At 45.3% G+C, this 16,716-nt stretch overlaps 1 protein-coding gene across 1 annotated transcript in view; it reads left to right on the top strand.

The window, feature by feature from the left end:
• Positions 1 to 16,704, top strand: part of LOC135370421 (sedoheptulokinase-like) — a 77,715-nt gene extending 61,011 nt beyond the window's left edge. Inside the window, exons 3-4 of the mRNA XM_064604162.1 lie at positions 8,346 to 8,546; positions 15,236 to 16,704. Coding sequence (XP_064460232.1) covers positions 8,346 to 8,546; positions 15,236 to 15,633 — 599 coding nt within the window. The 3' untranslated portion in view covers positions 15,634 to 16,704. The remainder of the gene's footprint in view (positions 1 to 8,345; positions 8,547 to 15,235) is intronic.
• Positions 16,705 to 16,716: the final 12 nt, after the last annotated feature.

The following is a 16,716-nucleotide window of genomic DNA, read 5'->3' as shown; positions in this document are numbered from 1 at the left end:
CATTTTTTTTCGGCAAGAGGCAACATTTTGTGAATCTATGGAGCAGAAGACTTTTTGATAAAGATGGTACGTGCATGTTCGTTCAGCAATTGCAAAGCAAAGTTCCCAACAAGGGAAAATAACTTTCTCTCCCTTTCTTTCTTCGTTTACGTGCAAACGACTAAATCCACCGAATACAGTGGCCTCTAGCCACTGTACCACTGAAGAAAGAAGTCCAGTATTTGCTCGCTGCTCGGGCAGACACGGAGGAAGGAAAGAGAGGAGGAGCCCTATTGCGCTGAGAAGTGAAGCCGATATTGGGGGCCATTCCAGTGACATCACCGCTCCTTTTCCGGTTTGGGATACACACATATCTATAGGAGCCCCCGGAGCCCCCAACGCATAAATTCGGAGTACTTGGAAGGGTGTGGTGGTTGCGCGCCGAAGTGGCCCCCAAAGTGGCGTGTGCAGCGGACCTCATTTGGGCTATTCAGGTAACGTTACCCCCGCATGGCTCCAAAGAAGCTACACCTCATCTCCTACCCTTACGTCACTTGCCCCCACGCCTCTCTCTTTCTGTCGAAGAGTCGTTGGGGCGCCTCGCGGAGACAGCACGCACATGCTTCTAGTTCACGCCGTGATTGACAACCACTCTATTTCGCTAGTTAGCCGCGCGGTGGCGCCAGCTCTTTCTGAAAAGGCGGATTTGAACATGGCCCAGGCTCAGGTTCCATAGTCGTCCGCAGAACACACTGCGTACAAGGTATGCGCTCCTTGGTAGGTGGTAGCTCGTGCGGATCTGCTGCTTCACATTTAAGACAGAATTCCTGCAGTGCTACAGTTCAGTTGTCCTGTGTGGGACAGTTGTTATCAAATACAATACCGAGGATCTTGACAGTTCTGCCATCAAGTAACGTTGAAGGCCACATAAAAACATACATTCTAGAGTTACCTCTCTCAGCAGGTGTTCATTGATTCGCGTTTTTTGTGCCCCTTCTGAGATGGCGACGCGCCGGCGTCACAGCTCGGTCGCCTCTTCCACTCCGAAAGTTTTAGTAATATTAGTAATATAACATCCATGGTTGTACCATGCGGCACGCGCAGCGTGTCGCTGCACAAATAATAGTGCAATGTAATAAAATTTAGGCTGATTCACCTTAGTACAATTCCACTCCCAATTATTATACAAGAAGTAAAAGAAGTGGAGAAAAAAGAGGAAGAAGACAGCGGCAGCATAATATTGGCACCGGCTAAAAATTTCCTTATTGATATTCACACAAGAGATTAAAAAAATGACACTTCTTTAATAGGCATCAATAATTATTTCTCAAAATGTGCTAAAAGGTCTAGGTTCAGCCTTGTTGGTTGGGCTGCCTCACGTTACCCATTCACGGGTGCGATCCCACTACCGCAGGACGCGGGAACTTTTGCCTGCTGCGTTTCCGCCCTGGGCCTGTTCGCCCCTCCTTAGGCAACCTGGGGGTCCTGGACTGCTCCGGGACCTCCATGTTGGCGTCCTTCTTAGTGCGGACACCCAGTCAACATGGGCAGGCGAGAGACACTCTTCCCAGCCTCAGGCTGTCCTCTAGACCCGGCCTCCAGGTAGCTGGATTACAGGAGCGCGCCACTGCTCCCGGCCGTGAATCGATCAGGCATCTTGGGTATTTGGGTGACATATTTCGTAGCTCCCTCTGCACCCTAGGTAAACATTCGGTAAACATTGCTTCCAGCGCCGTGTGTCGGAGATTTCCGCAATTTCGGTGGAAATTAGCACCCTGCAACACGCGCAGCATGTCGTTACATAGATTGTAGTAATAATAGCGTAATGTATTAACATCTAGCCTGACTCGCCTTAGTATAATTCTACTCCCAATTATTTTACAAGAAGAAGCAGAGGAGGAGGAAAAAGAGTAAGAAAAGAGAGGCAGCATAATATTGGCACCGATTCGAAATTTCCTTATTGATATTCACATATGAGATAAAAAGATCTCAATATGCATAAATAATTATTTATCAAAATGTGCTAAAAGGTTGAGCCCGATCCCAGCCTCAAGCTGTCCTCTAGACCCGGCCTCCAGGCAGCTGGATTACAGGAGCGCGCCACAGCTCCCGGCCGTGAATCGACCGGATATTTGGGTGACATAAGTATTTCGTACATAATGTTTGCACAGAGTTGCTTATGTTACAGTTGACTTATGTTACTTATCGTGGAGTCCACTATACTTCCGTTGTTGATCCGTACTTGCTTGGCTGTGCGAAGTTGCTCAAGAACAGCGGTTTTACCGACGGGGAGACGAAGTTGTTGCGGGGAGATTGATCTGTGACATATTTCACTGGCATATGATGGTTTTAACAGGCTGATTGGATGACGATCGTGTCAGAAGCGCTGCATGCCTCTGCCTAGAGTACACATCTGAGGTTACGCGTAACCATCACCGTCACGCGAGCTCATTCTATGGTCTATATTTTGTTCTTGGGTACATGTATATATTACGTGTTAATGGTAAAGATGGCGTATCTCCTTGCTGTCTCCTCATATCTGAGCAATAACTGTATCATTATCAGCAGTCGTCGGCCCTGAGCTTGTTTCTTCGCGAACTTCTGTTTGTAAAGCGTATACAGACATTGAGGTTGCAACGGTCATACATCGGTAATTCCACCCACGAAAACCTTACGACAGTCGGAGTGTATGGGTTCAAATCCAACTGCTCGTGCCTTTTTTTTTTCAACAGTCATTATGCAAACCGAAGTCAATTTATTTCGCAAGAAGATTACCAGTATCTACAAAAAAGGCCTGTTGATATGTTTATATGGTGTTAGTAAAAATAAATAAATAAATAAATAAAGGAGAAAATAATTCTCAAGTACATCTGTAGGATTTGAACCCATGCCAGGTAGTACAGCAGGAACGAAATCGCTTGACGCACGCGTGGGTCACGTGACAATGCTCCTCGCGTTGATTGGCTAGAACACCACCAACTCTTCCAAGACACCTCTGTGAGGGCCGAAGAACGGCGAGCCCTTTCACCATCACCATCACCACCACCACCACCACCACCGGTCGGCCACCGATTCGGAGCAACGCGAGTTGGTCGTGGTTGGTGGTGTCGGCCGACTCGGACCAACTCCAAAGCTGGTCATAAACTCATAGCCGGTGGAAAAAGTTGGCGCGCGTGAACGCAGTCTAAAGAAAGAACGTTATCATGTAACACGTTCAACGTCGACCAATGCAGAGAATGATACCGTTTATCACCTTTGGTTTGAAGAGTGTTAATCTCGGCGCGTAGAAGGCTGAATGATATATGCTCTGTTCAGCACGTAATGCTTATGTGTGAATACTGCCGGCAGTCAGTTGACAGCTAAGGTAGGTAAAAACAAGATATGCACAATGATAACTATCAGCTAACGGGAGAATAAGTACCAAAAAACACCGGAATGATAACAGGACACGTAAGTTCACTCAGCAGGAATACTATTCAGGGCAGAACGAAAAGAGGTCACATAACTTCACTCAACAAGAATGCTATAGCCAATGAAAATGAGGATGCACAAGAAATTTCTGTAACATATCTGCTGGCAAATCATTACAATCCCGCACTGTGCTAGGGAAAAATGGGAAATACAATACATTCTTCCTCGAACGAAGCTCACAGATGAGCTTGCCGTATTTCCGTCTTGTCGAGCGACTGCAGTTGTATGCCAAATAATCGTCCAAGTTATCCCTATCCCTACCCTCGTCCCTATCTTATCGTAAACAATGTTATGCAGTAATTTTAGTCGCTTGAGTTTTCTCCGAAGAGCCAATAGGGGAATTCCAGAGGCTTCGTGCAGCACCGTTACTGATGAGTCTTTGGCATAGTCTTTGGGAGGCAAAGATTGCTTCCAGCGCCGTGTGTTGGTGATTTCCGCAATTCCAGCCGCAATTAGCAGCAATCCTACCCTGCGGCATGCGCAGCATCTCGGTGCTGTTGGGAACCAAGTCTCCGAGTGGTAGCGTGATGGAGGTAGAGGATCAGGGGTCCGGTCTTCGTAACATAACAAGCATTTATTGCAGCATGGTGACGGTTGAAGACAGACAGACAACTCAAGAATTGGGGTCCCGCGCTTAAATAGGAAACATAAACGGAAGGACGTCATCTATAAGCATTATATGCAACAGCCCGTGCGTCAGATCCGTTCGACAAATACATCCCACAGTCTAGGAACTAGGGCGCACTGCCTATTGACTCGGCCAGGGATGTCCGGTTTGGTCAGCGGGATGAAAGGGCTCTTATGCACGGCTGACCCGAATCCGTTCTTGGAACTGCACGGGCCTCCCTCGTGGTTTGGCGCCAAGTAGCATGAAAAGATGGCAGCCATGTCTCAGCACTGCACAAATAATAGTCTAATGTAATAAAATTTATGCTGATTCACCCTAGTATAATTCTACTCCCAATTATTTTACAAGAAGAAGAAGTGAAGAGGAGGAGTAAGAGGAAGAAGACAGCGGCAGCATTATGTTGGCACCGAGTCGAAATTTCCTTATTGATGTTCCCATATAGGATTTAAATAATTATTCGTCAAAATGTGCTAAAAGGTCTAGGTTCAGCCTTGTTGGTTGGGCTGCCTCGCGTTACCCATTCATGGATGCCATCCCACTACCGCAGGACGCGGGAACTTTTGCCTGCTGCGTTTCCGCCCTGGGCCGGTTCGCCCCTCCTTAGACAACCTGGGGGCCCGGGACTCCTCCTGGGCCTCCATGTTGACGTCCTTCTTAGTGCGGACGCCCAGTCAACATGGGCGGGCGAGAGACACTGACCCCAGCCTCAGGCCGTCCTCTAGACCCGGCCTCCAGGTAGCTGGATTACAGGAGCGCGCCACTGCTCCCGGCCGTGAAACCACCAGCTATCTTCAGTATTTGAGAGACATATGTCGTACCTAATATTCGCACAGGATTGCTTATGTTGCTGATCCGTACTTTTTAGACTGCGCGAACTCACTGAAGAACGACGAGTTTAACCGACGGGGAGACAGAGCTGTTGCTGGGAGCCTGATCTGTGACATATTATCATACCTGGGTAAATTACTTCTAAAATGTAATTAAATTACATTACTCTGTAGCAGCAGCGTCATAATCATCACCAGCACCGCCATCGGTTACGCGCAGCACTGCGCGTGACCCGAGCTTTCGTTTTCGGTTCATCGCCATCAACCGTCATTAAACCCATCAACCTCAGTAGAGCCTGGTCGCCTCATTTCTCGCTCTACAACTCATTACTCCAGCTAGAATTAAAATTAATTTCATTACTCATTACTGCAATTGAAATGTAATGAAATTACATTACAATTACTACAAAAAAGTAATGCCATTACAAAGTCATTACTGCGGGCTTAATCGTAACTGTGTTGAGGATGTGGAAATTCATTGTGGGAGTTGGAATTATTTTAACTCGCCAGTTGGGGGGGGGGGGGCAAGCTCTCTTTCTGACAAGTGCCAACACAGAACACAGGCTCGATTCTTTTGTATAAAGTAATGAGTAATGTCATTAATATTACTGACAAAATGTAATTACATTACAAATTACGTAATCTCAAAAGTAATGCATTGCATTACAAAATTACCAGAAAAAGTAAATCATTACTGTAATTTCATTACAGTAATGAATTACTTTTTCTGGTAATTACTGGCATTAGTGTAATTTCATTACAGTAATGACATTACAACCCAGGTACGCATATTATATATTTCACTGGCATATGATGGTCTTAACAGACTGACGGTGACAGACTGTCAGACAGTCTGAAGTCACCTGAAGTCACGCCTGAGGTTATGCGTAACCATAGTTCGCAGCTGTTACGCAGCTGGCCGAACTGCAGCTACCCCGCTAGCCACCGTTATCGTAAACCGAGTTCGGCAACATCTGTTTGAGCCGATTTGCTCACGAGACGGCGCTGCCCGTGTCAGGAGCGTATATAGTGCAGAATCGCGCGGCGAGCATCCAATGAAAGGATGAAGCGAGAATGTGATGGGTTGCGAAGCAAACAATTTTTATATAGCCTACATCAGTCTACTGTTCTTTCCTTTTCCATTGCTATTTACCCGTATAGTGCCTATAACGCGCACATAAAATACTTCGGTTGTATATCTGCATGTCCAACACTGGCAGATATGAAGGGGAACTCTCACCCCGAACACGTCGATCGCTGAACTTTCAGCACTCCTATTTCGCTATGATCAGTAGCGCTGTGACGACTGACCATGATCAATAAACAGTGATCATTAAAGGGAAAGATCGCTCTCCAAGCATCGCTTCGTTGATTTCCGTTGCAGACGGTATAGTGTATTTCGAGCTTGATCACGTCCGTGCTCTAGTTTCCGGCAGCTCGAGGGGTAGGATTTATTAGTGTGTTTTAGTATAACGTACGCTGTCGCCTTTGCGTACGTAAGGTATAGTTCAATGATAGTTCAATAGGAGAATGACGTACGCGCGACGAGAGGGCGTCCTCGTTTCTCCGGCAGAGATGCGGCTTCCTCTCGCCAGCCCCGATGCAACGTCACGAAGCCTCACGCGAGCGGCGCCAATCACAGCCTCCCGTAATATGCTCCTCCACCGGCGCCAGGCCGCGGTGCCGGATGACCGCAAGAAAATACTGAAAACTCTGAATATACATCGAGTTCGTACGAAAGGGATTGACGGGAAGTTGTTCATTGTCTATTGCGCACGTTCAGCAGATTTTCAGTTTCGCTAGGGAGCACAACATAATAGACCCCTACCCGAGAAACGTCATCATGACGTTGGTAGACATAACGGAAACGGAAACAAATCGGGGGGAGGCGTCCCTTTCAGGGACCATCGTAATCCCCTCAGGACCGTGGTTTGTTCATGTTTGGCCGTGTTTGATTTCACCGCGTTTCGGGCGCGACTTTTGTTTACCCATAGCTTCGAGCGTAGTTCAACTCTACCAAACTGGTGACGCTGTCGAACACTATGACGTCATTAGTTTACTAACCAGTCCAACCGAGGCAGCTTCACGAACGAAGCGCGCCCCACCGGGGGTGGGACAACAACTGGAACCACACACAACACTGGACGTGTTCCGCCTAAATCGGGCCGTCTGCATGATCACTTTACGTATAGAAAAAAAAAAAAAAAAGAGTTCCCGCTAGCTTTGAACTGCCATTTGAACGGACACGGTTTGTTTCGGTGTGTTTTTTTTTCTTTTTCTTTCTTTCTTCTTTTTCGTGGCATGCTGTCAAATTGATACGCGTAACTGTGCTCTGGTGAGAACCAAGGGATCGTCCACAACAACCCAATCTGATTCGCGTGCAACAGCAACAAGTTACGGTTAAGTGCAGCCAACTACAGTCAAAGCGTAACCGCTGCCCGTGTAACAGGAGTGTAATATAGCCGCAAGTTGACTCTCCTTAGTACTATAGTATCTATTAGTACTAGCAGTACTACTAGCAGTAGTAGTAGTATACTGTCCCTAAAAGTACTAGTACCCTTAGTACTTGAACGCATTAAACTTATACTTTAAATCTTCACATCATAACACGCTCCGTTCCAATGGCTGCACCGAATGTTACAGTTATCGCTTGCGATTTGAAGGGAGTACGGGACGCACGCCTTTTGGTGGCAAATTAACACATACCCAAATTGACACAAAAAGTCGTAAGCCTTCCATTTATAACCCAATGGCAATGGTAACCGTATTATTCCGTGCGTTGCTTCTGAGCGTGTTCCGCGATGAAGCTAAGTTTTTTTGGAATGTATAGCGGAAAATACGATTTTTTTACTCCGTGTTAGCGCCGCGAAGCAACTGTGGCTATGAGCGGCGTACAGACGCGGACAGATGGAGAGAGGACAGCAGGAAGGAGTGGGAGACAAACGGGGGTTAGAATGCGTCCTGGGCCGACTTCGGGAGGAACTATATATGCCGCCAATCGTCTTGAATATTGCCGGAGAAAACTTCAGACAGCACAGCCGGTGGCGGGATTCGAACCCACAACCTCCCAATTTCGAACACGACTTTAGCAGAATATACTAGTTGCAAGTGTGTTTTTAAACAGCTTCATATAACAATCAAATTACATTTCGACGGCGGCAGTTCTAGTCAGGCTACTTTCAAAGTAGCTTATCCATCCTCATTTTGAGTCGCAAAACTAAATACATTTATCTGCGAGACATATCAGTTGAACTCCCCCGTGTGTCCCATATAGTCCGGTCACAATCACTTCGTGCTCCGCATGAACTTTTCTTATCTCCCCTTCCCTGTTTATCGGGATATGTCAGTGGTTGTCAATCAATCAGTCAGATGTCCAACCTCTCCTTTGCGTGCGTCGCCGCGCCGCCGATTTATCCGATGGTTCTCTTTCTCGTGCGCAGTATTAAACATCAGCACTTCAGCCCAGCTGTCTTTCCTGATGCCTGACGGATTCGTTCCATCTCCGACGGCGGACGTTTCTTCCCCCATCGAATATTTTCCTTACTTCAAAGGGCGCTACCTGGCTGTGGCCGCTTCACTCAACGGAGGCAACGTCATGGCCGCTTTCGTGCGGTTACTACAGCAGTGGACCCACGAACTAGGTGAGTACTCGAACTATCACGTATTTGGATTATTCGTTAAAGTGGGACACCGCAACAAAATCGCCAAAAAAAGGTCGTGGCATATCCGTTAACTTTGGGATGTCGGGATTACAGGGAAGGGGGGGGGGGATATATTTATTAGACGAAAAGAAAAAAAAAAACCGGGGAAAGGTCAGTTAAACGGGACGTCGGCTTGCTATTCCAGAAATAAGAAATAATAATAAATAAATAAAAAGAAAAGATTAGAATTAAAGAAAGAAAGAAAGAAATAAACAGGAAGGAATAAGAAATAAATAAATAAAGAAAATTAATAAATAAGAAAGAAAGAAAAAGAAGTAGGAAGAAACGAAAAAGTAACAGATGATGAAAGAAGGATGAGGTAGATTAAAGACAAAGATGACAAAAAGAAGGTGACTAACAAACGGTGAAAGAATGATGAGATGAATCACAGAAGATGACTTTAAAAGAAAGCATGAGGTTAATGCAGGGAAGGGAATGCAGGGAAGGGTATAACGGTAATGGTAACAGAAGCAGAAATGGGATATATTATCGAATTTGGAGATGGTAACGATAACGGAAACGAAAACGCACACCACTATCCTCCATTACCGGAAACAGAAAGGGAAACGAAAATGATCGTCCGGTATTCAATTCGGGTAATGGCTATTACTGGTGTGCGATTATATTTCAGTGACTTTTCATTTTATTTTTGTAGTTTGATGACTCCGTTCCCGGTAATGCTCTAAATACTACACGACAGCATGGAAACAAAGGGCAATATTGGATATCGACGGCAGTGATGGCCGCTAACTACTTCTACAGTAGTTTAACTATAGCTACTAACTACTTCGCGACGGAGTAGTTTAACTAGTAGTTCAACTACTTTTCAGGGGAGGTAGTTAAAACTACTTCTTTAACTACTGCAATGTATTTTAACTACATCTATAACTACTTAACGTTGTCCATCAACACCAATCCCATTCTATAGTGTTCTTGGACACCTAAATATGAATCACAAGCAGCGATAAAAGTGAAGATTTAGTACACATGCACGGCACAATTGCTCTGCACCTCCGTTCTCATCAAACAAGTAGCTTAAGGTAAAAGTCGGAAGCACAATCGTGCCGCAAAGCTTGCGGTAAAATCGGAAGTAGTTGGTGCCTGCAGTAACCTAACTACTGTAGTTAACTACTCGAAATAGTAGTTTAACTAGTAGTTGACACTATATTTCTGCAACTTTTTGATATATAACTACTTTTTAACTACAATGAGGTAGTTTAACTAGTAGTTTAACTACTGGCCATCACAGACGGTGCAACACTCGCTTACCTACCCGTGACAATACCTACCTATATGACATCAAGACATGAGACTTACACAACATAGACTCCACGCACTCCACTCCACCATACCCCTAGCGTGACATCATATGATTTTTTTTCCTTTTTGTTTTTTACTTTCTTCATTTCACCATGGCAATGGCAGTATTGTTTAGTACTGAGAGCGTCCGCCTGTGAATGCGACATTGGATGAAGGTTACGCCCATCTTGGGTTGCTGGACTCAGAGTGACTGAAGACCGAAGACTGACTGCGGACATGTTCCTACACTTCTTTAGAAATGCTGCAAGATGCGCGCATATCAACGACGTAAAATTACTTGTGTAGTGTGTACGCGTGACATAACGGAAACGAAATTAAAAGCTGGTATATCAGAAACGGATAACGGAAACGAAACTATAGCAGTAACGAAAATGGTAACGGTAACGAAAATACGTCCGTTATCCTTCCCTGGCCTGAGGAACATGTGTACGAAATATCTCGTTCCAAAACCGCGCAGATTTTATTCAAACGAATTTATTACGAAGCGAGCGCTTTGCCTAGGGCCACACTGCCCTGCACTGCACTGAACATTGCTGACGTCATCCGGCAAGGGAGAATGCGGGTTTCGAAGCAGACGACAGTGCTGGATGACGTCACGGCATCCTCCTCCAGACGAACTGCCGTAGAATGGAGCTCCGTTTTCTGCTTTTGGCATTTCGGTTTCGGTGTGCTATTGTCATCATTTACGAATTAATTGCTCGCGTAAAATTAACGCGAATGTTGTATTCGGTATCGAGGGGGTGGTTCGTGTTTGGTATGAGGCTCACCTAATTTTTTCTCGAGTCCTCGCCAAGCCTCCCTTTAAGTCCGTGTCTAAAAAAAAAACAAAAAAAAAACAGTAAGATTTTAAATGGAAATGCAACTGGTCAGATTGGCAATACTGGAAACCAGTTCGTACTGGTCACTGGATAAACTGGATTTTCACGGGATACACTAGAAACCAGTGTACACTGGTTACTGCCAGTACTGGAGTTTCACTGGATACTCTGGAAACCAGTGTGTACTGGTTACTGGCACCACTGGAGTTTCACTGGGACAAGTGGAAGTGACACTGGAGATACTGTAATCCAGTATACACTGATTACTGGTCATAGTCCCACCGGACTAGTGTCCTATAGAGATCGGAGATATGTTAGTTTTACTCATAACCTTCAAAAAGTAATTAGTTACGTTACCTATTATTCTTTATAATGCATTATTAAATCGTTACTTTTGTACAGTATGCAGTTACTCGGTCATTACATTGTCTTCAAGATGCTAACAGAGTTACATGAGCCATCAAGAATATAATGGCATTATACATTACACGCTGTAGGCACTCTTGGGTCTGGAAAATATAATGAATTACGCGCTGCCGCAGTTTTGTAACGCATTACCGGTAACGCGTTACCTCAAACATGCGTTTACACGATTATTCAATTATATGCTAGCTGCAATCAATCCAAATGAGTCGCCCTGATACCGAAGCTATTTGGATTTCTGAAACGTTGACGTCTCCAGCTGGGATTCGTCAGTTTATCAACGCCAGCTCATTCCGCCGCTCCGATTTAGATTTAGATTTAGATTTAGATTTAGATTTAGGGCCTTAGAAGTCGGCCCAGGACGCACATTCCCCCAGGGCGTCAGTCGTGACGTTGCCCACATACGTGAGGCCGACAACGGCAAGCCCTATCACCACCCACCACCACCACCACCACCACGCTCCGATTTTATGGTGGTACAGTTCCATTAGAACGCGAATATGGAATTCTATATATTGGAACTTTGAGTCGAAGAGAAATTTGAAGAAAATGGCAGAGAGAGCGCCAGTCTTGGACACTTTATGAATGTCCAAGATGGGCGCCTCTTCCTGACTAGGAGCATAAGCTGTGCGGCGAAGTTCTGTTTTTAGAGTGCATCACGCGGCAATGCTGCATCAAAGAGCCCCGGAACCCGGGGAGCCGCGCGACCGATCACAGTGCGCCGGATGAAGCGTGGTCATTTGTATCCTTTCCCCCCTGTCCTTTGTTGCGAGTTGTTTAAAATAAAACGCGACTCATTGGTCGAGCCCCTTTTCATCGAATGCGCACAGCCCAAAATAGGGTGTTACTGTTGGCTGAATGCCGGAGATCACGACTGCGCCGGGAATGTCATTACGCAGGTAATGGCATGAATACTTTTTTTTTTCAGAATTTAAATATAAATACAAAACACTTTGTTGAAAGGAGTATTTAAATATACTCTTCAGGAATACTTTTCAATATGAGTATTGAAATGCAAAATATAAATAAAATACAACGAATACAATATAAATACAATATACCAATAAAAATAGAATAAATACAATATTAGATGCCGTAGCTACTACACTCTTAGAAATGATTGTGGTGGTGGTGGTGGTGGTGATGGTGAAAGGGTTTGCCGTTGTCGGCCTCACGTATGTGGGCAACGTCACGACTGACGCCCTGGGGAAATGTGCGTCCTGGGACGCCTTCTAGGGGAACTGTGGTGACATATGTCTGAAAGCGTCTGAAGAAAACCCAGGAAAAACCCCAGACAGCCACAGCCGGCACATCGTTATTTCTGTAATTCCACATGACGTCTTCCTCACAGTGTTTATGGCATATATGCCATAAACACTGTGAGGAAGACGTCATGTGGAATTACAGAAATAACGATGTTCATAACAACAAATCAGCAAGGAACAATAGCATTTATTTGTTAGATATTTATCATGGCGAATTTAATATTAGAAGTTTCTCGAAGGCTGCATATTTTAGGCGTCTTCTTTTCGGCCTGTACAGCCTATTATCATCTATAAATATAAAGAAACAAACGGGCTATACAGGCGGGTGCCACCGATTTTTTTTTCTTAAAAAATCACAACATATCTGGCCTGGCGGGCGTCTTTCCTAGCCAGTCGCATCGGTGTTTGATGACTAATTAACTAAAATCTGATAATTAATTAACGAGTTTTAAGAAAAACTAAGATGGCAGGATTAAAGGCCGTCGTATAGTCGAAAGCTATATTCCAGCTGTCAGCGATTTCGAGATATTTCCGTGCTTCAAGGTATACGAGCAGTTTTTGTTTGCTATGCAAATGAGCCGTAACCGAATCTGGGCGCTCAAGTTGCGCCGGAAGGGACGTTCCCATTTTTCCTTCGGGGGGGCCAAAGGCTGTAACAACTCTGAATGTACAGCTCTGGTCAACCTTAATAATAACACTGTAAAAATTCCGTCTCATTTCCCAGCTCGATAACAGCCACCCTTGGGGCACTGGGGGAGAATGTTAAGTGAACAAAATCCTTGCGTCAAACTAACGGAATTATTTTGCTCAATTAAGATTTCCTGATGGCCCCAAAGGTTGCTGTAATCGCGGTCGGGAACGAGACCACATTTTTTTCCAGTGTTATTATCAAGGTTGACCGGAGCTGTACATGCCATCGAGGCACGGGTGAGGGTTTAGCAGCACTGAAGAGATAAACAGGTCGGCCGTTGTAGACACAATCCGTGATGTGTCCCGCTATCAGTAAAAAAAACAAAAAAAACAACAAAAAAACATAAGAAGAAGAAGAAAGAAAGACGTCTAAAAAAGACACCCTGTATAATGTAGCCAGTACGAAGCACCTGCACACTTGAACGATTTATTCCGAGGGGTCATTTTAATTGTTAAACATATCTCTCTTTTTTTTGTTGTATTTACGTTTTTGTATTTATAGAAAGCGGGGGGGGGGGGAATTGTGGCACGGGCCTGGTAACGAGCGGCGACTCTCAAAACATGTGTAAACATTGACGAAGGCGGTGGCTAAAAATGGGATCCTATCCGCCTCGTTTCTGTTCGCTTCCTCAACCGCTTCGAAAATGACGACTACTTTTTTTGTCTCTGTATTTTCATATCTTTCTTTTTTATAACTCGTAATTAGTTCACAGCCCCGGGGGTTCACAGTTCGTAGCCTCGTCATCTTCACTGCGGCTATACCAGATTACGTAAAATGTTCGATAAGGACAGAAGGACATTGCACACATAGACACTTTCTTTCCCGACCGAATCGCATGTGCAGTACGGTGTGCCGCAGTGCCCCATTTGCGGTTCTGGAATCAGATACGCCACATCTCATATTGAACTGTCAACGATACATCGCTGCTAGTGACACTTTCACTGTCAGACGGCGCCTGGACGATGTGGGGATGTACACGGCCCTTTCTTTGACGACATCACTCGGTCGTGTAGGGAGTTTTCACCCACGTCACATTGTGACGTGGCAGTGACGTGGCATGCTCGTATGCTCCTCCCACTAACGGTCACCTTTCGTGCTAGCGGCATTGACAGATGACAAACTGCGCTATTTTTCGATGCAACAGGCGTAGCTTTCATATAAAAAAAATGTGAGAACGACAATGACGAAGTGTCTTCGGGATAAAAGAACGGTACCGGCGAGACCGGATTTCAAAACGCCATGCAAGGCTTCGTTTTCGAGCAAATGCTAGATAATCTCGGCAGCTGCGCCGAAAAAGTGACTATACCACCATGGCGACCAAACGCGTTCGTTTGACGTCATGTGAAAACACCCTATACGGCAACCCCCCACAGTGGATGGGAGACAAAAGCAGGGCACCACACCCTGAGAGTCACAGAAATTATGAACAGTATCTCAATAAGCTCTTTGTGTATGTCTGTGTATGTGTGCGTTTTCCGCGCATTAATTTTTGCGCACTTTTGCACTTGATTGAGCTTTTCCCACTCGCATCCGGGCATGTGTGCCTCACAAACTGTATACATTTTGTATAGTTTTGCTTTTCTTCTTTGTTTTCCCGCCCTCCTTTCCCTTGATTTGTTTTACGTATAATGAGCCCTAAATAACGCGTCCTGAGGAGTAGCCAGTCCAGAGAGTAGTTTCGGACTAACATCTCCATTTTTTCCTTTTACCAATCAATCAAGCGACGAAGCGACAAACTCTCATTTGTCCTTCTTCTCTCGTCTTTTTCTTTTCTCCTCATTTTTCCAATGGAATATCAAGACAACATCGCGTTTGACTGACCTTCCCTCTTTCTCATTTTCTTCGAACGAACATGCATTCTTTCCCCTCCCCCATTTCTGCACGCCCAGATTTGGTAGAAATGGCCAATATTTATTTCTTTGGTCTACAAATTTATGAATTTTTGTTTTCTAATAATTTTTTTTTGTCTATCGAACCGCTGAACGCGTCATCCGAATGTTTATAGTATTCATACGTTAGAGGCTTTTCTTTTTCCCCCGCTCTTCTGTGTGTGTATGATCCGAATATCTACGCGCGTTCATTCTTTTCTTCTCCTCGACATTCTGTGTGCAGGCCTCGGCGTACCAGAGAGCAAGATCTGGGAGCGGATCTCCTCCATCACGGACGACCCGACCACGGAGTCCGACCTCCTCGTGGTGCCAACTCTGTACGGCGAACGCCATCTGCCGGACCAGAGGGCGTCAGTCGTCAACATCGACCCCATGTGTCTGTCCCTGGACAAGGTGGCCAGAGCCCTGTGCAACGGCCTGGTGGCCAACATGCACTCCATGATGCCGCAAGAGGTCCTGATTGAAGCCGGGATCCAGAGGATCGTGGGCACGGGCAAGGCGCTCACGAAGAACACAGTTCTTCAGCGCGCCGTGGAAGCGGCCTATCATCTGCCCATAGTCTACGGTAGTCGCGGTGACGCGGCGGTCGGTGTAGCGCTAGCTGTCATTAAGTACGGCTGACTCGCGTGACTGAGGGTCTCTGTGAAGATTGTCGAATTAATGTTGGTGACGTCGTTAAAAAACTGCTTCTGATCCGTTTCGCCAAGTGCGGAATATTGAGTAAGTGAGAGGGGGAGAGAGACGCTCTCGTTGATTCTAAACCACTGAAGCAGGAAAGGGAACGTTTCACGGAATGGATATCTCCTTGTGTATAGGGAGTAGCAACGATAAAGCCGGCCATTAGCAGATGCTCCAGTGTTAGCTTCAGTATAGCGATACGACGGTTCATATGAATGGAGGATATACGCTGCTGAGGCTTATGTAATGTAGCTATGAACGCGCAGTGTCTTAAACGGGTAGTCAAGCTTATAGTCAGGGTTTTCTCCCTTTTGGCACATGCCCCTTTGGCACTTTCGCCAAGAAAAGTGAAAAATAAAATAAGAATAAGAATAGTAATAAGTATCCGAGAGCGAGCTCTACAGTGCTGAGGAATAACTAACACCTTTGCAAGGTTGTCCCGCTAAAAAAAAAAAAAAAGAAAAAGAAAAATGCAGTGCAGCGATTGTATCCCTGTACCGTCGTGGTACAGTAGCATATAGCGCTCGGTCATCAGTACGGTCATTAAATGTGCTTCGTGCAAGAGAGAGCTGACCATTATTCTTTGAAATCCGAATGAAAGCTCTCTACATATCATTCCAAAAACGCAGCAGTGGGTCATAACTGCAAAAAGAAAAAAAGAAGAAGAAAAAAAAAAGAAAAAAAGAAAGAGTCAACAATTCACGTCACAAACGTTCCTGTCGTTTATGTGTGTCCCAGATCAAGTCACGTTTATTTCACATTTTTCAAAAGTTTTTTTGAACGATACACTGGTGAGTGCGGGCCTTAAAATCAGTTATTTCGTACTTTGATCGTTATTTCGGGCAAGTTCGGGTTGTTTCGGACAACCTATTCCCGATCAAACACATTCATACCTTCCGCAATGGCGGGAACAAGAAGGTACATCGCATCAAAACTGATTCTCTCGGCTGCCTTCCCGGCATGCAATGCAAACACAAAGGAAATAAAATAAAGTAACTTGTTCTAATACTGTAACCACCTGATCGC

Source organism: Ornithodoros turicata, chromosome 10, assembly GCF_037126465.1.
Source record: "Ornithodoros turicata isolate Travis chromosome 10, ASM3712646v1, whole genome shotgun sequence".
In the NCBI taxonomy this organism is placed as follows: Eukaryota; Metazoa; Arthropoda; class Arachnida; order Ixodida; family Argasidae; genus Ornithodoros; species Ornithodoros turicata.
The sequence above is the reverse complement of the archived record's forward strand: the minus strand, read 5'-3'. Positions and strand labels throughout refer to the sequence as shown.